The 23,641-nt window shown below is 33.9% G+C and overlaps 3 protein-coding genes across 6 annotated transcripts; 2 read left to right on the top strand and 1 right to left on the bottom strand.

Annotated features, from left to right (window-relative positions):
- The first annotated feature begins 258 nt into the window (after positions 1-258).
- On the top strand, positions 259-1,590 carry LOC107912653 (36.4 kDa proline-rich protein). Its single transcript, XM_016840934.2, has one exon. It carries the CDS (start codon positions 451-453, stop codon positions 1,300-1,302), a length of 852 nt encoding a protein of 283 aa, XP_016696423.2. The 5' UTR covers positions 259-450; the 3' UTR covers positions 1,303-1,590.
- A 9,731-nt stretch (positions 1,591-11,321) lies between these two features.
- LOC107912652 (probable inactive leucine-rich repeat receptor kinase XIAO) lies at positions 11,322-13,338 on the top strand. The gene has a single exon (XM_016840933.2). The coding sequence runs from the start codon at positions 11,810-11,812 to the stop codon at positions 13,067-13,069; it is 1,260 nt and encodes a 419-aa protein (XP_016696422.1). The 5' UTR covers positions 11,322-11,809; the 3' UTR covers positions 13,070-13,338.
- Positions 13,339-14,256: 918 nt separating this feature from the next.
- LOC107912651 (coproporphyrinogen-III oxidase 1, chloroplastic) lies at positions 14,257-18,834 on the bottom strand. Of its 4 annotated transcripts, XM_016840929.2 has the most exons (8): positions 18,006-18,834; positions 17,819-17,894; positions 17,069-17,163; positions 16,435-16,518; positions 15,104-15,191; positions 14,884-15,008; positions 14,699-14,797; positions 14,257-14,554 (listed from the first exon to the last, which is right to left on the bottom strand). In XM_016840929.2, the coding sequence occupies exons 1-8, from the start codon at positions 18,540-18,542 to the stop codon at positions 14,486-14,488; spliced, it is 1,173 nt and encodes a 390-aa protein (XP_016696418.2). In that variant the 5' UTR covers positions 18,543-18,834; the 3' UTR covers positions 14,257-14,485. The 4 variants fall into 4 exon arrangements, with proteins under 4 accessions (XP_016696418.2, XP_040962247.1, XP_040962248.1 ...); XM_041106313.1 differs by lacking the exon at positions 16,435-16,518 and having other exon boundaries at positions 18,006-18,794; XM_041106314.1 differs by lacking the exon at positions 14,257-14,554 and having other exon boundaries at positions 15,087-15,191; positions 18,006-18,797.
- Between the last annotated feature and the right edge of the window lie 4,807 nt (positions 18,835-23,641).

Below are 23,641 nucleotides of genomic sequence, written 5' to 3'. Positions count from 1 at the left end.
ATCGATTGTTTGTAATCTTATGCAAAAAGAGATTTTTTTTTGAGGAAAAGAAAAATAAAATGCAAGTAGCAAATCACGGGTCCGACACTCCAACTGGGTACTAGGAGTTAAAAAATGTCCTCAATCAAGCATGTGGTTTCTCCATTCCCTTCCCCTTCAAAATCCGTGCCACACAATATATAAATCGGACTATTATCCCATGTTGGTAATGAAATCAGCATAAAAGTTGGGTCTAGATTTTGCAAAGTTGGAAGTTGTGAGTAATCTCACTTCATCAAAGTCAAGGCTCTAATAAATTATCAGGAAATATGCTAATTTGCATGATGGATACACCTCGCCTTCCTTTTGTCTGCACACTGCATGATGGATCTATAAATGAATCATTTGGATGAAGCTGGGAAAATGAACTAAGCTCTCTTTTAAGCAAGGAGGAAAGTAGCAAGTTCAGTGATGGGGAACTATAGTTTACCCAATCTCATTGTCCTGCTTCTGAACTTGGGAGCTTTGCTTGCTTCTTTTGCTTGTCCTCTATGTCCCCGTCCAACTCCTCCACCCAACTGTCCTCCAACTTTCCCACCCAAACATCCTCCCATTGTGAAGCCCCCATTTCACCCCAAACCACCAAAACATCCGCCTCATCATCCTCCCAACCCTCCCGTCGTAAAGCCTCCTCATGTACCCAAACCTCCTGTCGTTAATCCCCCACCACCTCACTATCCTAAACCCCCAGTCATTTCACCACCACCAAAGCCTCCCGTCTACCCCAGTCCTCCTATTGTAAAGCCGCCAGCGCCAAAGCCTCCCGTCTACCCCAGTCCTCCCATTGTGAAGCCGCCAGTTCCAAAGCCTCCCGTCTACCCCAGTCCTCCCATTGTGAAGCCGCCAGTTCCAAAGCCTCCTGTATACCCAAGTCCTCCCATTGTGAAGCCGCCAACACCAACGCCTCCTGTATACCCAAGTCCTCCCGTTGTGAAGCCACCTCCAGTGGAGACCCCTTGTCCACCACCACCACCTGTGCTATATCCACCACCCCCGGCACAGCAAACATGCCCCATTGACACTCTCAAGCTAGGCGCATGTGTTGATGTGTTAGGTGGCTTAGTGCACATTGGTATCGGCAGCAGCGCCAAGGACACATGTTGCCCAGTGCTTCAAGGGTTGCTAGACTTGGATGCTGCTATCTGTCTTTGTACCACAATCAAGGCCAAGCTTTTAAACATCAATATCATAATACCAATTGGCCTTCAGGTCCTCATCGACTGTGGCAAGACTCCACCTCCAGGATTCCAGTGTCCAGCATAAGGATAGTACCCCTTTTTGGACAATAACATCATGTTCATCTCATGACAAGAAGTTATAATTGTCGAAAATTTCGAGTTTCCCCGTAAAGATATATTGAGGCATGACAAGATGTGCTGATGTATTTCTTAGTAGGTAGTGTTCCGAGTTCCTAGGGAGGAGTTGTGCTTCCAAGTTTTCTATTATGTTTTTAATTTGATTTAATCGCCACTTACATTTGTGGTGCTGCTTTTTCTTTCAATGTTATTTTGATGATACAATAAAGTGTCCAAAAATAGGCATTCTATAAAATCCCGTGTTTAACATTAAATTTCATATGTAAATGCCTTAAGGGCTCATTACTGTAAGTGCCCGAAAGGCTTCTTTCAATTACACACGTCCCAACTTATGATGGTAAAATTTCAATTTTTATCTTTTTACTATGTTCACATTTGGGATTTAGAACTTATATTTTAATTTAACATATTGTGTTCTTTTATGTTTGCAATGATATTAGTTAGTCCAAATAGTTGATGTCTTTAATTATATTGGTTAAAATGATATGAATTTTTAACGCATTTCTAACATACTTAAACACAAAAAACCTATTTTTGGCATGATAAGTTGGGATGTGTATTTTTAAGAGAAATTCGGCCTCAATATCTTTATTGAAAAAATTAAGGATGTCAACTATTTTAATTAACTAATGATATTATAAAAATACATGAATCAAATTAAAATATAAATTCTAAATCTTAAATTTAAATATAACAAAAGGACCATAACCATAATTTGACCTAAAATAAATTTTGCGTAATTTGCTTTAATAAGAAGTTTGATGTATTTTAAGAAAGAATTTAAATTAATAATATCGTTTTAAGTTAAAGTCTAAAATGTTATAATCCACGTGGCAGAAAATTATTGGAGGGGCACCAAATAGGGCAGAAGAATTTTGTTCAAACAACCCAAGGACGAGTCACTTTTTAACCTACCTGACATTGGTATATCAATGGAGAGCTGAAGCACAAAGCCCAAGACAAGCAGCAGGTTAGAAGGCCCAAATCCCACAAATACATATGAATAGATAACAAGAAGTGGTTAAAACCTAGCAATGATAACAGACTAAACAAAGAGGTTGAAGGCACAATCTTGACGGATCAAGGACAAATGCCCCGACTAATCATGTCTTAATCCTCACATATCTAAAAACAATCAAAGCATGAGCATCAAAGACATCGCCATTACTCTACTCTTTCTCGTATTTTGAGATAAGCATTAGAGCGTCCTAGAGCATAAGTTCCAAGACAACCATTGTTCATCCTGTATCTTGTAGTCCCCAAACTTCTACAAGCCTTCAACCAAGATGTTAACAACAACAAAACATAGTAACTAGTATTTATATAACCTTTTTTTTTTGAAGTTGTATTCTAAAAAATAAAACAACTAGCAAAAGCCCAAATTATGAATATTAAAAAAAATTCTCTCATATTTAAAAGAAAAATAGAAAAAGAAAGCGTGAATAATAGAAACTTAACAATAGAGAGTGGTAATCAGTCAAAACCATTTTAATTCGATTATTTCATTTAATTGCATCCAACTTTTAGTTAATTGACTAAAAATGTTCACTTCATATCCACTTTGTGAGATTGAATTGTAAGAACCACTTGCTAATAGTGTAAGTGATAGTGATTTGTTCCGCTAAATGTTGTATATTTATCCAAAAATACATTTCATTTAATTACTTTTAAAATATAATATTAATAAGCTTTTAATAAAAAAAATACACTCAAGTCAAACGAAACAATGAAGAACAAAATGAGAATGAGGGCCAACTAAAAGATAAGGAGTACTTTGGTGCAGCAGGTCGCCAATCTTTATGCTGGATAAAATATATTTTAGTTGATTGAGCTTAGCTTGTTAATAGTCCACAGTGGTAGGGGCATTTCCCCAGGCAGCCAACTTTAGTTTTGCAACCCATTAGTTTGCTCCCATTTTTATTTAAACTCCTTGTCTACTCTCAGACTATGATCTCTTTTTCCCTTGAAATATACATGTAAATGTTTTGGTCTATAAAAGATTGCGGGCCGAGTTAAGCCAGTCGGTATAAACCAACCCATTTCCTCCGATGCCCAAACGAGGACAAATATGTAATGTTTTTCCTTGAACAAAAAAATAGTTGAAAAGTTTTCATATAAATGTTTGGGATGATGGGTTTGAGTTTATTATATTTTGATTTGGTTGCATACATTTCACATTAAACATTAATGTTATTTAGAAAAGAAAAAGGGGGGAATGGGAATATTAAAGATGAAAAACAAAAAAAAGAGGGAGAATCTTGCAACGGTTGCGTGACGAAATGTACATCATAAATATTGACTACTCCTCATAATACCCTGATGGCCATCCTCTCTTGCGCTGTCCACTGTCTTTTTGGACCATTTCTTCATTCACAATTCAATTATTTTATTTGATTCAAAAATCGAAAAACAAAGCTGTGACACTAATTCTATGCTAAACCAACTTTGGAAGTATTATAATGAACTCATCTCTAACTTTGCTCAACATTTAGTATAGTGTAGTTAATGCCAAATTCTGCACTTAGCTGCTTACGAATTTTTCTCCTGTCCTCATCTACTAATCACTCAAGTTGGTAAAATAATTTTTTTTTAATTTAAAGAAATAGATTGATTTTGGAAAGTGTTGGATGTGTTTTTGTGCATAGTTAACAAAAATGCATGTCTAGTTGGACACGTTTTCCCTTTAAGTTGCATATTTTGACTTTCAAAATATAATTAGTATCCATTTGGATGGGCGGGGCGGTGTGTTTAGTTTTTTTTTGTCTCATGCTACAGTATCGCTATAGTACTTAATCTCACCACAATCATTGTTTTTACACTAACCGTAGATAAACGCATCACCTATCCAAGCCCACACTTAGTTTCTTTGGTTGGATGGTTAAATGTGAGTGGTTTTGTCCTTCAGTCCTGGATTCGATTGCTCTTCCATAGTTCCACTCATATTTGTATTTTTTATTTTATGTTGTTTTAAGCTTTTTATTATTTTTAATTAATGCTTTTAACATATTTGCTCATTTAGTTAAATGGATGAATAACAATGATTTCATTCTTAAGTCCCAGGTTCTATTTCTCTTCTAAACACATTTGTAATTTTTATTTCATGTTATTTTAATTTTTTTAAAATTAATAAATATATTTCTCTTTGGTATTATTTTCTCCATCTTGTACTCTTCGTTGGTTTGCTGATTAGTGAAGTTTTCTTTGTTCGTGTTTTCTATCCTCTTCGGAGGAATTTTTCACGTAAATATTTATATATTCTATCTTCTCCAGCTTTCTATCTCGTTGTTTATTCGAATCGATCCCCAACAAATATCAATTAATTTTCAATGTGTAATAACAAGCATGATTAAAAGAAAATGAGGTTATGAACTAGTATGAACAAGTTTGAAAGCAATATTAAACATAATTTAGGGTGGTCCTTGGATGGACATATGCTTACGACAAAATGATAATCTTAAAAAAAAGAATATGAAAATTTGAATTCTTTTGTTACCCATGAAAAGAGTGGGTCACAACTCGCAGTCGCAGGCATTGATGAATAAAGAGACATGCGAGAAAAGAAAGCTGTAAATAATTAATTCATAAATGGTGAGGTGGTATAGTGTATTGTATGTAATGTGGGACTGGAGTGGGATTTTTAGATGCATGCTTTTGGCAAACCCAGTAAGAAAATGAATCAATCAACTGCTTTCCCCAGTCAATTTAAACATAAGGATGTGTGCTACATGCCCCATGTGCATCTCTCTTTCTTCAATGTTTTTAATATTAATAATACCTTCAACAGTTTAAGTTTATTTGCTCCCAATATTATCTAAGAATTTCAGTTACAAAATTTTAAATTGAACCCAATTTTTTTAAAAAAACTAATAAAAATATTGAATAAAATTTTTTATTTTTAACATTGTTCAAGTGGCAACAATTCATATGACAGTTCATATTGTGCACATCATGCTAACATAATATCATTTATCGTATAATAGCATTGTCATGTAAGTTGCCATATTTAAAAAAAATTAATATTTTAGTTAATTATGTTGATGGTATGAGTAAAAAGTAGAATGTTTCTGAAAATTTTATATAAAAATGGGTAAACTATTTAATTCCCCAATTTTGTGTTAGCAAAAAGAAAAGGGGGTAGTGCAAGATATTTTGAAGCTATATACTTTTGCAGAGTGCAGCAAATGTTGTGGCTGAAAAAGGTGAATCTGAGGATGGGAAGCGTGAGAAAGGCAAAGCTAAAAGTGGAGAATATACATACATCAAAATCAACAACAAAATAAAATAAAAACTATGGGGTCAATCTGTAGGTAGGACAGGTTATTCTTTTAACATCCTAAGTGTCGCAATCTGTACGATAATGATCCAACAATCCTAATTTTATACAATTTCATTTATTATAAGTTTATCCCTTACTTTTTTTTTTTTGGATTTCACTTGATGAAGCTATGTAATCATTGTTATTTTAGGATTTGGATTGAGATAAATGATCATCGTTTTGATTCCATCTAAAAAACTTAATTTTAAGTTCTTATTTCAATTCAAAATTTCACAAATTATTAGGTCTCAACACTTCTTGATTTGGTTTTGTGAAAATTTGATTTAGGGGTTTTGGTTTGTGTGAATTGCTCTCTCCTTTTCTCAAAATGGATTGTGCTTGGTGTTTACAGGTTTTTAAAGTTATGGTCTTTATGAACTTTAGTCGAATTTGGAGGTAGCCTCAACTAGGGCTTTTGTCAATTTGTTTGACACGAACCAAATCAAAAGGGTTTGTTGTATGATTTATGCTTTCTTATGGACGTTGGAATCTAGTGTTTTAGTGTAGTTTTTCGCCATATGTAATACTAATTTTTGGAATAGATTGTTTTAATAAAATTCCATCATTCGCATTAATATCTTTTGTATTTGTCTTTAACAATTTTTTTCACACAAAACAAAATAAATAAGTAAATATTAGCTCATTGGTTATCTAATATTAAGTTGCATTATGTGGTCGGATCATAATGCAAGAAGACAACAATTGAGCAAATTGATTAAAATACTATTATGTCGTTTATTAAGTCTAAGTGGGAGATTCTTGTCTTGGGTATCGGAGCGGATAACTTCTAAAAGATAGAGACATAGATGTGATTATTTGGACTAGCAATACATCGAACTGGACCCAAGCAGAATAAATCCTAGATTTGTTTATGATTTTATTCATTTGTGACATTCATAGTGTGACTTACCTCAATACTGAGTAAGTGACAGGCTATGTGTGCGTAACTCGTATAATTTGATGTATTGAAAGCTTAAGTTCAATTGGTTATAGAGCTTACAGCTGGTATGTTGGGTATACGATTTCCGTATGACATAACTTCACTTATGATAGTGGAATTCATAGCCCAAGTAAAGGGTAAATGGTATCATCTCATTAGCATTACATGACAAATGAAAAATTAACATGATTATGATTCATTTGTCTAGAATGAATAATTTAATTACTACATATTAGTAATTGACTTTTCCATGAAGGAAAATGTAATGATTATTATGAGATAAAATAAGATCAGATTGGGTGAACAAATCTAACCCAAATAGATTGAGGATATCCTACGAGGGTAATACATATATGACAAGGCCATTGGATTAGCACTTAATAAGTAGTTTTTGTGATGGTATATAATAGGGAGAGCTTAGTCATGGTACTTTAGTGGAATGACTCCATGACTAAATAATCTTGTAATTAACAGACAAAAAGTTAAAACTTAATTACAAATTATTTGAGCCCTAATTATATATGTTCAGTCAGGCTCTCCGCTAGCTCAGTATAACTTTGATGGCTTGCATTTAAATTGATGAGATAAAAAAATGAAAATGACAAATTAGAGAAATATAGTGCATATATCACTATTATCAATGAATGCATTTTCTTGTTGTGAGCAAGAGATGGCTTAGAGATTAGATTTTTTTAAAATTATTATTTAATTGATTGTAATTAAATAATTAAAATTCAAAGTCATCGTAATTTTATCGAACAAGAAAATTAAATTAATTAAAATTAAAGAAATAATTAAAATTAAAATTAAAGAAATAATTAAAATAATTAAAATTAAATTAATTAGTCATCGCAATTTTATTGAAGAAGAAAATTAAATTTATTTACTCAGGTTTTGGTACGATAAAGTTATCATGACTTTAATGGAATTTAAATTAGGTTGAGAAAATAATTTAATTGAGTGAATTAATTAAATTTATTTTAAATAAATAATATTTTGGGAAAAGAAAACAAGTTATTGAATTGGCAAAATTATATATGTTGGTTTAAAGACTAGATAACACATATAATTGAACATGATATAATAAAAGACCCAATAAGCCCAAAATACACAGGATAGGCAGCACACAAAGTTCCCAAAAAGGGTGTGTGTCGTTCACCCCTAATAGTCCTAGTAGGACTATATGTTTTCTCTATAAATAGAGACCATTGGCTAGGTCAAACTGGCACTATACTAAGCGTCAACACTCTGTCAAATTTCTAAAAGATTTATTCTTCCAAATAAATTCTAATTTTGAAGAAGAGTTTTTTTTTTGGATTTCTAGCCTTTGAGAGTTATCGATATTCCCACTGAACATCAATAGAAAGTTTTCACAGTGTTCATCAGTTCACGAATTAAATTATACAAGTCATGCATACATAGTCCGCCATCCACTTAGGATTTAGGTATGCCACACTATGAACGTCACAAGTGAATAAAACAATAAACGAATTCAGGATCTATTCTTCTTGGATCCAATTCGATGTATTGTCAGTCCAGCCAGTCACATCTATGCAGTCTCTATCTTCTTGGAGTCATCTACTCCGATGCCTAAGGCAAAACATTTCCCCAATTGGACTTGATAGACGACATATTAGTCTTTAAATCGGTTTGCTCATTTTTTATTAGACTAAGGACATGTTTAGGTTTGTCTACTAATATAAGTTGTCTTTCTGTATTATAATTCGACAACGTAATACCGCTTAATATTAGTTTAAACATTAGACAATCAATGAGCAACATTTGCTTCTATTTTGCTTTGCGTGCAAAAACCACATGAGGATAATCATACAAACTATATTAATGTAATCAATGAATTTGTTTTATTAATCAATCTGTTCGAAAAAAATTACAAGTTTACAAATGAATATACTACACTCAGTGTACCAAATACAACAGAGATTACTAAAGCCCTAAAGCAAATGCACCCAAATAAGTCACATGAACCTAGCAATATGTCTACTTTAATATACCAACATTATTGGCATATTATTAAAAGTGATGTCATTTATGCTTGGGGGTTTCAGCGAAGAAAATTCCTTGGCTAGTTGCAACTACACTTATATTAGCCATATCTCAAAAGCCTATTTCTGAACAAATATCCTAGTTTTGATTGATTAGTTTATACAATATAATATTGTTAAGGGGGTCGACTCCTTTGGGAGAAGTCTCCAAAGTGTCGTCCATCGGGCATTCAATTAGGTTCTAAGCAATTGAATATATTGTCTTGAGCCCAGAATGGTTTAAGTTTTGTCTCCCAACTCCGCGGAGATCCCCGAGGGTTCACAGAATGGGAGCACCTTGGTTAGTGGAGAGAGTTCGTACCTGAAGGATGTGTAGATAATTAATTGTGAAGAATGCACACATACTGAATATAACTACCAACCAAGGAATAAGCAACCTTTTCAAGGAGACATAGGTGCTTCCACTCTATGAACCGTCGGGGGTTCTCCGTAGATTTGGGAGACAAAACTCGGACCATACCAAGCTCGGGACAATACTTTCGATTGTTAAGGGTCTAGTCGACTACCCAACGAATAACACTTCGGAAACTTCTCCTGAAGGACTCAACGCCCTCAAAAAATATATAACATAATCTCTAAAGTTTTGACCAATCATTTGAAGGCTATTTTACCTGTTTGTGTGAGCAAGAACCATAGTCTTTTTTTTCATAATTGTTTGATAGTAGATAATGTTGGTGCTGCTTATGAATTTTCAAGGTTTTTCGATCAAAATATGTCAACCAAACATGGAAAGTTACATTGGTCTACCAAATGCAAGCTAAGTTGCAACTAAAGTTATATATGGCCCATGTAATTGGCACTAACAGGGCCAATGAGATCATTTACCATCCTTATTTATGCCCCAGGGATATGTGGTGGTAGTGGTTTGCCCTAGAAAAATTAGGTAACTATGAGTCTTCTTATATTCTACTTGAATTTCCAATACCTAGTTTCCAACCCACCCAATCTATAATCAACTTTGGTGTCCTAAACACCCTTTCAAGTCAAAAAAGGATTCTTGCCCAAATATGCTTCTTGAAAGTCTGAGGCAAATAGAGTAAGAATCCTCCACCCATGTTTGCTTAGCTTCTTTAACTATACACATCTCTCAGTATTGTAGCCAACTAGTCCCCCTTCTGATTTTGCTATGTCTCCACCAGTAGCTACTAATAATCTTGGTAGTCTTAACTATAAAAGACTTGAGTAATTGAAAATAATCCATATAAATTAGTAGGGATGACTTGTGAAATTGCCTTAATAAATATTTCCTTACCCCTACTAGATAGGCTTCTAATGCCCCAAGTTATGATTTTAGCTCTCAGCTTATACAATAGTATATGAAAAGTTCTTCTTGTGTTCCTTTCTACTATGGTTGGTAAACCTAAGCATCTCTCAAGGGTTCTTCTTGTGTTCCTTTCTACTATGGTTGGTAAACCTAAGCATCTCTCAAGGGCACTAGTTTGTTGAACCTCTAGTTTCTTTTTGACATTAACTTCAGCCTTTAGTGTTGTATTAGAACTAAAAAAGACCTCAGATTTATCAAAATCAACTTGTTGATCTAAAAAAGTTGTACAAGACTAAATAATCCTTTTAATTCTTGTTTCCCTTACTAAAGTAAAGTCTTCAAAAATAACACTATCATTAGCAAAAAACTGGATGTGTCACACAGTCCATCTTTGCTTACTTGTATACCTTAAATTCTTTTATCCCCATTGCTTTTTCTTAATAATGCAAAAAAAAAAATCTTCACTACAAAATAAAAATAGAAACGATGAAAGCGGATATCATTGGCGAAGACCTTTCCCTAACTGAAAGCTATTGGTACGATATCCATTAACCACCACAGTTAAGATACTAAGGTGACACATCTCATAGCGAATCTAACCTAGTTGTTTGCAAAACCTTTTTGTGCATGTTATACTATCCAAAAATCCCTATTCTACTGGGTTAGCGCAAATAAACCATCCCCTTTTCTTTGTTTTTCATAGCATGCATCATTTCAAAAGCTACTAGCACATTATCAAAGATTAGTTGTCATGATATAAAAGCACTTTAGGCCTCGATAATACAATCACAGATGGCATGCCTTAGTCTGTTAACCAAAACCTTTGAAATTATTTTTTATAAAACATTATAAAGACTTATAGGATGAAATTGGCTAATAAACTTAGGATTCTTGATCTTAAGAATAATAACAATATTTATAGAGTAAATATCAGGCAAATCCCTCCCTTCATTAAACACCTCCAAGCAAAAATTTATAACCCCACTTTCAACTAAATGTCAGTAGTTCTAAAAAAGCAACGTAGGCAGTCGAGTCCAAGAGGATTTGGTGGGATGCATATTTTTAAGGCAGCCACTGCCTCGTCTTCTTAGAAGGATGAAGTCAAGTAGTTATCCATTTTTTCGATTACTTTGCTTGATACCCCATTTAGAACTTATGTAGAATTAGACTATCCTTGTGAGGTGAACAAATTTTGAAAATAGTCTAGAGCAATTTGCATCAATTATTCGTCTTGTTTTTATGTTGATGCTTTGTAGGTATATTTGTATAGTTGAACCAAAATCAAAATTTTATTTATATATTAAATCAAAATTAAATTTATATTTATACAATTGCACCAAAATAAAATTTTAAAATCACATTCTACATCAAATCAAAATTTAATGTAATTTTAAGATTTATTTGAAATTTGGTATAATTAAAACAATATTTTGTTACATTTAAATTTTAAGGCAAAACAAAAGACTTTGGTCCGTACGTCCCCTTCCCAATTCCGACCACTAATTTTGGAACAAAAAAACACATACAAGTTGACCCCATTCTCACTTCTTCCGACCTCCGTTGCCTCCCTCTCCTTCTTCTCCCCTGTCATTTTCCTTCTCTACGCTACTATCACTTATTTTAATTATTATTACATGGTCCTGGTTTAATGTCTTTTCGATTTATTGTCGCCATTTCCATTTGTTGAGCTAAACTATTATATATTGGCCTCTCTTGGATCTCATTCATTCAGCTTTAAAATATAAATTCTTCCAAATGCATAATTAATAAATTCACGTACGTCCACCGTCTGTCCCTCCTTCCCTCCATTCTCTCTTAAAGACTTATGAGCTTGTTTTTCAGGGTATTTTCTTTTTTGTGTTTGATTCAGCAATGGCTTACCAGTACCAGCCATGTTTTTTCCTTCTTCTTTTTCTGCTGTTTTCTGTCAATGCGTCTGTTCTAGCATTTCAGCAACGACCCAAGATCAGCGCCGTTGATTTGGCGGCGCTGTCAGCCATCAAAGACAGTCTGACAGACATTCCAGGCTCAAGATTCTTCTCCACTTGGGACTTCACTGCACCAGATCCTTGCTCCTCATTCACCGGCGTCACCTGCGGTTTCAACGACCGAGTCACCATTCTGTCGCTCGGCACTGGCCTTTCCGACTCGCCTGGCCTCGCTGGCTCCCTCTCCCCCGCTCTTTCCAACCTTACCCAGCTAACCCAACTCATCCTCTTCCCTGGTCTCGTCACCGGTCCCATCCCCCCCCAACTGGGTCAACTCACTAGTCTTCGAGTCATTTCCTTGACCAACAACCGCTTAACAGGACCCATACCACCCTCCTTTTCTACTCTCCTCTTCTTGCACACTCTGGATCTGAGTTCAAACCGGCTCACCGGGTCCATCCCACCAGGCCTCACGAAGCTTCCATCTTTAAAAGTCATGGTGTTGAGCTGGAACGAGTTAACAGGGGAGTTACCCAGAACAGTGTCGGCGCAGTTATTACACTTGGATTTGAAGAAGAACAAGATCAGCGGACCGTTGCCAAGGTTACCGTCAACTGTCCGTTACTTGTCAGTGTCGGAGAACTGGATGTGGGGCCCACTCAAGGCCCTGGAATCGCTATCCGAGTTAGCGTACCTGGACGTTAGCATGAACCAATTCAGTGGGCCCATCCCGTCTTCACTCTTCTTAAACCCCTCCCTCACTTCACTGTTTTTGCAACGGAACAATTTATCGGGTGGCCTCCCATCATCAATCAAGATGGACCCCACCTTCCAATCCTACGGCGGCAAGGGATCCATCGTGGACTTGAGCCATAACTTCATCACGGGGGATATAACCCCCTTCTTGGCTGGGGTGGAGACTCTCTTCTTGAACAATAACCATCTCACTGGGTCTGTACCTGAGGAGTACGTGAAAAGCGTGTACGACGGCACCACCAAAACTTTGTATTTGCAGCATAACTATCTATCCGGATTCCCATTACCTCAAGGTTCCACTCTGCCTGATACCGTCTCCTTGTGCTTGTCCTATAATTGCATGGTGCCGCCCGTTGGGATATCAGCCTGCCCGGCCAGTGCCGGAAGCCAGCCCTCCAGGCCGCAATCGCAATGTTCCGTATTCACCCATCGTGGCTCCACCAACTGACATCAGGATAAGGTGGATATGGTTATACGTTTCACATTAGTAGAAGCAATGTTAAGAGTGTGTGTAACTTATATTACTACCATATAGGTTTTTTTTTTTTTAAATTTATATAATTTGTTTTAAGGATGAGTTATATAAACAGTGAAAAAGAAAGGTTTTATTAGCAGCCCTGCTTCTCTTATACTTAACCCCTCCCCACCCCTCAATGTAATCGTATTTTATTTGGGTTACTTTTTTATTATTATAAAATTTGACTTGACTTGTTAATACTTCATAGTTTTTAATATATTTATTTTGTTTGATATTGATTTCATACGAAAATTTAATAAATTCCGCTGCTATGATTTCATACATCAAGGATGACGTAGGTGGTCACTTATTTGGGATGTCCGAGGGAGTTTTAGAAACCAATGAGTGAATGTTGGTTAAAGTGAGTGGGTGCTGCGCACTGTCCATATCATTCACCACTCTTTTAACATCTCTTGCAACTTGCAATCTAATTTGTATAGTTATAACATAAAAATAAAATTCAGTTCAATTATAATAAATAAAATTCTTTGAACCCCATATAATAGTTTGATAGTTAAGAATGTTTAGTACTCTACGTGTAGCTTGGATCCGAGTCGCATTTATTGTTCGGATTTTACCCTATTATTATAATTGATGAAAATCCTTTTTTACATTGAATGTGACAAAAGTTAGTTTTAGTCATTTAAAAGAATAAAAAGACCTAAATACTTGACTTTTATTTCCCTTTTAATTATATATATATATTGCTAATATCATTTGAGTTGAAGCTTTGATAAATAAATAAAGAAAATATAAACCAACAGAAATGAGTTGTAAAAGAGAAATATAGGCTTTTATATAATTAAAAATCTGCTTTTACCAAAACCGTTCAAGAAGGAAGAGAAAAGGGGAAAATGACATAAGCGAAGGAGAGGGAGACAAGCGGGCCAACCGTCAAAACTTTGAAACCAATCCATAACCGGATTGGATTAGATTCTACTCAAAAAAATATTTAATAAATCCAGTTATTTGAGCCAGTTTAAATAAGTAATTTGAGTTTGAGTCGAGTTGAATTTTAAAATTCGAATCATTTGAATAACAAATTTGTGTAAATATCCATTTATTCCTTGTCAATTTAAAAAAAAAATTTCATTATATCTGCTCTTTTTAATACAATATTTAGAACTACCCACAGACAATATTATTATTAATAATAAGCTACCGTTAGGCTCTGAACAATGTGTAAATTACAGGAAAAACTAAGCACCCACATTCACATGATTTTAGAACACGAGTGAGTTCCCTAAACCCTTAACACCAGAAAACAATGAAAGCCTAACTTATACAACATATGCAATATGAAATACCACCTTCAAAGAAAAATAAAAAATATTCAACCACTAAGTCTCAAATCCATTCCTTGGGATTCATGCACGCATCTAATAGTTTCCACTCTTCACTTCCTTCTTCTGGTTTCTGTATGTCCAACACAAATTATATATTTGGCAGTTACAGTTATGGCTTCTCATTAACATAAATCAGTCAACATTATTTGCAAACAATGGGAATATTTTTTCCTTGGAGGGAGGGGAAAAAGGAAAATGAGGGAAGAAAGCTTACATGATCGTATTCCCACCGTGCCGTTAAAGGGAGAGAGACGAGAATGCTTTCAATTCGACCTCCAGTCTTCAGTCCAAACGTTGTACCTCGATCATATACCTTTTATTAACAAATCAAATTAAGTTGATTAAGAGATGTCTACAAAGTCAAAATCTCTCCAGTTTAGTTATAGGTAGATATGATACCAAGTTGAATTCAATGTAGCGGCCCCTTCGCAATTGTTGCCATGCCTTGTGGCTCTCAGTGAATGGTGTATTCTTCCTTTTCTCAACAATGGGTACGTATGCAGGAACCACGGAATTCGCACATTCTGCAAATAGATAGCATTAGAGAAATTGAAGGCCAATTGGAATCACTATTTATATGTGGCTAACACCCAATGATTAACCTCCTTCCTGAGTATACCAGTGGCAAATGAAAGAAGCATCTCTTGATCATTGTCATTTAGATCATCAAAAAATATTCCCCCAAGCCCTCGTCTCTCATCTCGATGCTACATAGAGCAAAAGCAGACATAAAGATTTAACAATTTCATCCATGATAAAGGAGGAGAAAATTGTAAACGTATGGTATTAGTCAATGTGAAAAAAAATGACTATATATAATAGCTTTCAGAACAAATATATGATCACCACACAGGTTAGGCTACTGATATCACTCAAAGTTAAATGTCTATCATACTGTAGATGACTGTTTTCAGCAAGAGATATATCCAAATTGATACACTTTTTGCACTGAATTTTAAAATATGATATAATATCTGACTCCATGTCCTTTTACATTAAATAGAAAGTAAAAAAGATAAACAATATCAATCTTAAAATAAAAAAATAAAAGTAAAGAAATCAAAACCCTTAGATCATGGCAAACAATATTCATCGTCAGATATCTATTGAAGGAAAACTCTAGTGGGACAGAAGAAGAATTCAAGAACATCGTTTCAGTAAACATAAAATTAACACCAACCAAATCAAGAACGAATTAAGGCAAAATGTTTTAGTAAAAATTTTGAACATACTGTGAAACATATAGTTGCTAGTTCAAAGGTGGCAAGCACAGCTTAGGGTAGGTATTATGCATGCACTTAAAAGTTCAAACTTCAAAGTGGGCTTTATGCTATCTACAATTTGTTAAAAAATAAAAAACAATATTTCTTATGCCCATGAATAAGTTAGTAAAAGCAGGGCAAAGGTGAGTTTATGTAAGCTGGATTGACAGGCAATTCAAGTCAAAAGAATGCACATAACATTATGGTTTGGATGGATCAGTACCCTAAGTGCCATAAACCAGAATTGTCCATCATTATTGTGGTCTATTCATAAGGAGCTCTTTTTGGACAAAACCTGAACACATCCACCCTTCGACTAAAGAGTGACCAAATACCATCGATGTTGTTGAAAGGACAAGCTGAAATCTAGACCCTTAAATTGCCTAGTGCGTAAGGCAAAAAAGAAGCACTCACCCTAGTGAAGTAAAAATCTAGGTTATAAAAAGTTAAATACATACACAAGGAAATTCCATTTATTACTTATAATAAGCCTGAATATGTAATTTGAAATTTTATTCCAGAATTTGCTTCATCACACTCTTAATACTTTGCTGCCAACCCAAACATCAAGTAAAATCATCACAGAGAAAAACATACATATATATTCAAATTCTATACACATAATTATAAAACTCAGAAAATAAATGAGAAATGCATATAACACCAAAAAGGTCTGGCAAGATAATACCTTAATGTAAAAGTAGTCATCGCACCATTTTTTGAATCGAGGATAAAAGGATGGATCAAATTTGTCACATGCTTTTTTTTGTATCTACAAAAGGACAATGTTTTTTTTTTATTGAAAAAGAAGGCCAATGTTAGCAAAAGAACAACCGGCAAAATATTTCATTTATTCAAATACTATTTTACAAGGATAGAACTAATTTTAACACACACATACACTGGTATTTATAGAACATTGTAGTTATCTTTAGACCGACATGTGCAGTGCATTGACAGTTTTAAACATTTGTCTCCAGTCTACCTATCAATCTATAACCCATATATATATATCAAATCCATGTGCTTTAAGGTAAATCCATATATATCAAATTTAGAGAAATCTTGAAATAAGAAGGTTCTTTTCAAATCCCTTCTTTGATAAAATCAATACTTTACTTTCTCAAAGTGGGACAACTAGAATTAGAACTAATTTAATTGCTTGAGCTCCTCCATATCTTAATAGTGCCAAATGCAGAAGTCTGAAGCTTTACTGGTTGGTAAAATAGAGAAAACTTTTGCCATGAGAACAAGAAACTCGTGATTTTTTTTCTTTTGAAAAGAAAAAGACATAAGAAATAAAGAATTGAAATTCAACTCACTGAATGGAAGTGCTTGACATCCTCCTCAAAGATGTAAGATGGAGTCAAATCAGTTCCACCCCCAAACCACCATTGCCTTGGAGCTCCAGGAGCATCTGCAAATTTTCAAGTCACTGACTAAACTTAAACCACTTATCTTTGAAGCACGAAAGAGACTAATGTAGAGAATAATCATAAAGTATCGTGAATGCAACTAAAGAAAATCAAGGCAATTTGAAAATTTTTTAATCAAGGAACTTTGTTTTTTGGGGGGGGGGGAGGGGATATTGGGGACCTACCTCATTTTTGTTTACGAAAACAAGTACCAAAGCAAACCACAAAGCATAATATTCATCACTACCGAATAGCAAACAAGTAGAGAATAAAATTTTTGCTTGATTAATATGCTGATGGTAACTCAAGTCTAAGCTAATGGGATTATTGGGAGCCATTTCCAGGAATCAGATTACAACATAAACTGGCCAAACTCTGACGAACTCAGAGAACTCATTACAAAAATGAGGATACAATATATCACTTTGATTAAAATGAGGACACAATTTATCAGCTGAGAATTCAAATATTTGTGTCATGCTAGTAGATTTTCTCAGTGTCATAATGTTCAAAGCAGTTTAGATTTATATCACTTTTTGACAAGCTAATAATTTTTATTATATAGATTTTGATATTTTCATGTTTCCAACATTTAAACTACCATTTTAGCATTCCCAAATCAACAACTTTAACAATAACTATGGATAAAGTAAGTACCTTTGGGAGCATCTGTTTCGAAATATCTGTAGTTAAAATGCAGCGTAGGAGCAAAGGGGTTCTTGGGATGCAAAACCTGAAAAGGGGAGAAAACCAGAATGTTATAATTATCAGCAATTTCTTTTTGCTATGGAATTGCACCAAAACATTGAGGCAAAGAAAGGAAATTTAAAAAGTTACTAAATACCGAGCTGATCCCAGCAGCGAAAAAGGGAACGGGACCGGGCTTCTGATCAGTGACATTAGCCTTGGCAGCTCGATAAGCTTCAGGGGGCATAACTCCGTAAACAACAGAGATATTGACACCAGCCTTTTCGAAAACGTCACCGTCTTGCAACACTCGACTAATTCCTCCACCGCCTCCGGGCCTCGTCCACGCGTCCTCCTTGAACTTCCCCGCTCCGTCGACAGCCTCGAGGGCGCCGCAGACGCTGTCCTGCACCTCCATTATCATGCGCTGGAAGCGGGACCTGACGGAACCGTCATCTAGGCCGTCGGTTTCACGGAGGAAAGAGTGGGGGCGGTGGGAGATGAGAGTTTCTTTCTCGATGGAAACGGCGGAGCATGTCATGAGTCTGCGGGTGGGAGTGACATTGGTAAGCCTGGTGAAGGGGAAGGATGGGCAGAAGCCTAATTGGGTTTTCTTGGGAGAAGAATAAGAAGAAAATGGGAAGAGACATAGGGAAGAAGAAGAAGAGAGAGCGGCTGTGGGAGGTGGCGGCATTGCAAAGGACGAAAACGCCAAAACCGCAAACAAAAACTTAAAAAAGAACACTTAAGGATGAATTGGGAACAAAAATCAGTTGGAGTTAGAACGAGAGAGAGATCATATAAAAAGGGAAAAGCGTAGGAGTCGGCCCACAGTGTGCGAATGGTTCCGCCATTGGTATTTTAGAGTTACTCTACTGATTTAGTCAAAACCCACCACCCTCCCCAAGCAAACAAACCATCCATTGGATTTCATTTTCCGCCAATTTTGTCAACGCTCGACTCATCTCTCTCTTTTTTATATTACCATCTAAACTTCTTACTTAATAATTTATTTTATATTATATTTTAAACTTTTTTTTTGTTTAATAACTTATTTTTATTCTATTTTTGCATTTTTCGTCTTTCAAATTTAATTCTCACAATTGGTTTTTTTTTATTCACTCAACCTATTTAAAATTTTTTTATTTGGGTACTTAATTTTTTTTTATCACAACAAAAGGTACTTAAATTATTCTTTTCCTAAGTTAATACATTAGTTAGTCAAATTGTTACATTTTCAGTCAAACCGTTAAGTTTTTAAAAGAGTCTTAACCTATAAATTGGTGCCTAAAATATGTTTTTTTTCTTCTCATTTTCATACTTTAATACTTTTAAAATAAAAATAAAAATATATATTTAAAATAGAGAAAATTGTTTTAACTATTTTTTTAACTTGGTTCAATCGGCATGTATCGGTTCGAACCTCACCTTCTTACTAATACTCCATTGGTTCCCAATCCAATAGGTCTAGTTTTGGAAACATTGGTTTTGATAAATGAATTAACTTTTTCTATCCCATCAAGTTCAAGTAAAGCAAGCAGGCAATTAAGTTCAACAACAAAATTAATTGCTAGCATCACGATCTCGAAGGGTAAATTTTGAGTATTGTTGGTATTGCTAAACATTATAAAGGAAAAAAAAGGGAAAAAAAAGAGAGAAAATAATTTATCACCAAAGTAGCAACTTGGGGAAAAAAGATAGTTTAAGTATCACTTGTGACAAAAAATTTAGAAAAATAATAATTTAAGTATCAATTTGTGGGTTAAATCTTTTTATATATTAAATCATCTCAATACTTACAACTATTCTGCTCGATTTGAATACTTTTCTCTCAACCCCCACATAGCATGATTTCCACTATTGGGATATTATCTTGATCTCAAGTCTAATGGATGTGGATGTCTTCTTCTTCATAAAACTTAAGATTGACCTCCACACTATAAGCGGGGAGGTTATTGTCGGATTTCCGCTACACCTTCCTCTATAAATGCATTTTAAACATTTTAAATTGAAACATTTAATAAATGCTCGTTCAACCTAATCAAGTTTGACTCCAAATTTAATCAAAATCAACTTGGCTCTTTTGATTTAGATGCCTTGAGTGAACATTGTCTTTTATAAGTGTTTAAGCATTTTTTTTTAAAATAAAAAAACTTCTACACTAACTGTAAATAAGGTTAATGCGATTTTAATAAAAGCTATTTAGGGTTAATCTAAATGATGCTATTGAAAGTGGTAGTGAGTTGGTTTGTGTACCGGTTAAGATGTTGATGTTATGATTTGTTGTTTATAAAATGTAATGTAATTTAAATGCTATATTAACTTTCTTTTGAATTTTCCTTAAAAAAGTAAATAAATAATTTTAATTTATTTGATACATCATATTGAATAAAATAAAAATTATAAAATTAAACAAACAAATTATATAGAATCTAATATAATTAAACAAATACATGGCACAAACCTATATGATCATACGTTCGATGGTAGCACTACTTAACCAAATATTGAGCTTAATCTTGATCTTCATTGAGGTAGAAAAAAATAAACTCATCACCTAAGTGTCTCATCGGTGAGTAATAATGTAATAAATTCGAAGAAAAAATTCAAGATGACCATCTTTTCATTATTTTAACTTATATATTAGGATTAGTAATTACTTAATTTGGTTTAATTAAAATTAAGTAAACTTAATTGACTTAAACCATCATTAACTAAATACAAGTGGAATCTTCCATCATCAAGCACTATCATATATTTCAAAATGGTTTAATTTTCATTTTTAACATTTGGTTAATTGCAATTTAAATCCTTAAGTTTCTGGCCAATTAAAAATCTATAGAGATAAGATTTTTACAATTTAGTCCCTGTACCCTAATTAAGCAATTAATTTAACAAATTATCGAACCAAACTTTAATAAACTATTATGCTAACTCTATAAGTATTTATATTTAATATTTACAGATCTGGTTTACGAAAATAGGGTTCCAAAATCTCCTTTTTCAGTACCACTGAAAATTGGGTTATCACACAATATCATTTACCATTTATTGCGCTATGAATTCCACTATTGTAAATGAAGCTATGCCATGTAAAAGTCATATACCCAATGTACCAACTTCCAACTCTAATATCAATTGAACTCAGGCTTTCAGTACATCAAAGTATTTGAGTCAAGTACATGCACGCATAGTCAATCACATGCTCAGGATTTAGGTAAGCCACACTATGAATGTCACAAGTGAATAAATCTATAAAAATCTAGAACTTAGTTCAACTTGTGTCCTATCTAATGTATTGTCACTCCAAAGAATCACATCTATGTCTCTATTTTTTGGGGAGTCATCCATTTTGATACCCAAGACAATGTATCTTCTCAATTGAATTTAACAGACGACATAATAGCCTACTATGGACTATTTAAATTAACTACTAATATAAGTAGTTTTCTCGCATTATTTAACTACTAATATAAGTAGTTTTCTCGCATTATGATCCGGCCATATAATACAACTTAATACAAGTTAAACGTTAAGTAATCAATGAGTCAATATTTGCTTGTTTATTTTGCTTTGCGTGTAAAAACCATTAAGGACAAATGCAAACAATATTAATGTAAATGTTGGAATTTTATTAAACTAATCTGTTTGAAAAATTACAAGGGCATATGAAGAAAAACTACACTAAAGGCACTAGATCCCAACAATCTCCCATTTACCCTAGTGAAGTAAATGAATATATTGTAACACCCCTCGCCCGATCCTATCGTCAGGTCTGAATTACGGAATGCTAAATTCGTTTTTGGAGCAACTAGAGTAAAAAAACACAGTAAATAATATTTTACATATGCAGTTAAACATCAATCACAATCTATTTATAATAAACAATCAATTTTGTGTCTTAATCGAGCTTACGAAAGCTCTTTTGTCAACCCGAACTCGAAATAGGACCAAATTGTAAAATTTTAAAAGTTCAGGGTCAACTTCGTGATGTCATCCCTTCTATGTCGTGATGTTGTCAAAAAAATTTTCACATTGCGACCTCAGGCCACTTGACGTCGCGACGTTACATATTGTCGGTCAACGTTGCGATAAGGAAAGATAATCGTCGGGACGGGGACCCTGTTTTTGGTAAAAATGAACCATTTGGTACCTATTCCAAGTTTCCAACAACAACCATTCAACATATATACCACATACCAATTTCATTTGAATCAAAACATACCAAATGAGTTCAAACATACAATTTCAACTTCATATCAAACATTCCACACCTATTCATCAATTAAACTTAACAATTCAATGCCATGGAATACATATCAACCAAGATATCCAAATTCCAAATCTTACCTATGCCATACCAATTTGAAAAATACCATTTCACCTTATCTTCATACATTTATGTTCATTTTATCAACATGAACCAAATCAACCATTCAACAATACATATATCAAGCATATCAGTCAAACATACCATTTCAACTAAGTATCATTTTAGCCATTCTACTTATCTCATTTCACCATCTTAAATATACCAAGTTCAAAAGATTCATGATCCTCCTTTCCAAAGACACCAAACATTGCTTAGGTATGCATTACTAGTTCATATACTTTGCTTAACATTCAAAAATCAACATTTGCCATAATCATCCCAAACCTTTTAATTCACCATAACTTGCATACATATTATATATATATACATGCCAAAATCTTAGACTCAAAAAGACCAAATAGCTAACTCAGTAATAGTGTGAGCTCTAAGACGACCCGACTTGACATGTTCTGCAATGTGACAATCTATAAGGAAAAGAGAAAGCAAACTAGGTAAACATATAAATTGCTTAGCAAGTGCATAGACATTAAACAAAACTTACCTTATCTTTCAATTAAATACAATAAGCTACCATAATTTTGGCATAGTTTGGCTAGACATGGCAAATCACAACATTAACAAGGTGAGCATTAGTTTAAAATGAATCCACATATAAAACCACAAGTGTTCAATATGCCAATTCATGACACATTAGATAACAATTTCAAGCTCATTCAATCAAGAGATAATATAATCACATACATGTCTAAAACATTATTTCAATTACATTGTTCATGATCAATTCAACATTTATCTTTTTAACAAGTTCATTCCATTTCATTTCAATTTCTCATTTCCACCTTAATCGTTTCACTCGATGAACCTTAGTAAACAGGCTCGGATACACATGTATCTACACCACACCAGTTACTCGTCCGATCTAAATATATATACCCGTCTGTGCTAAACCTTTAAAACGACATCAAGTTACTCGTTTGGGCTAAACCTATGTCATATGTATTTATAAGTCCGCAACAAATGTTGGATCTCAGTAATATATGTAATCAATCCCGTATAAGCGCGGACAAGACCCTTTTAGGATGCCAATTGTATCCTAACATTTACTAAGTTCACATGGACATCTTTAACACATGTAAACATTTCTTTTCAATTTAGTCTAATTCTAGCCTTTTGAACAAAATCACAACCAAACACATAAATAATTACAAATCAAATATACAACAACCTATATAAAAAAAATATCATATAAACTTACCTGATCAAAACAACAAACAAGTTGAATCTTCAGGGACTAATAAACAATTTTAGCTTTTCATCGATTATCTCCAATTTGATCCAATTCTTGATCTATACAATTATTCCATTCAATTTATCAATACGAAACATTTATACATTATGTAATGACATGTATGAACCTATATAATCTTATTTTTTATACCCTTAAAGTTTTACATTTTATT

Source organism: Gossypium hirsutum, chromosome D11 (genome assembly GCF_007990345.1).
Source record: "Gossypium hirsutum isolate 1008001.06 chromosome D11, Gossypium_hirsutum_v2.1, whole genome shotgun sequence".
NCBI classification, from domain to species: domain Eukaryota; kingdom Viridiplantae; phylum Streptophyta; class Magnoliopsida; order Malvales; family Malvaceae; genus Gossypium; species Gossypium hirsutum.
This window is presented reverse-complemented; position numbering and strand designations above follow the sequence as displayed.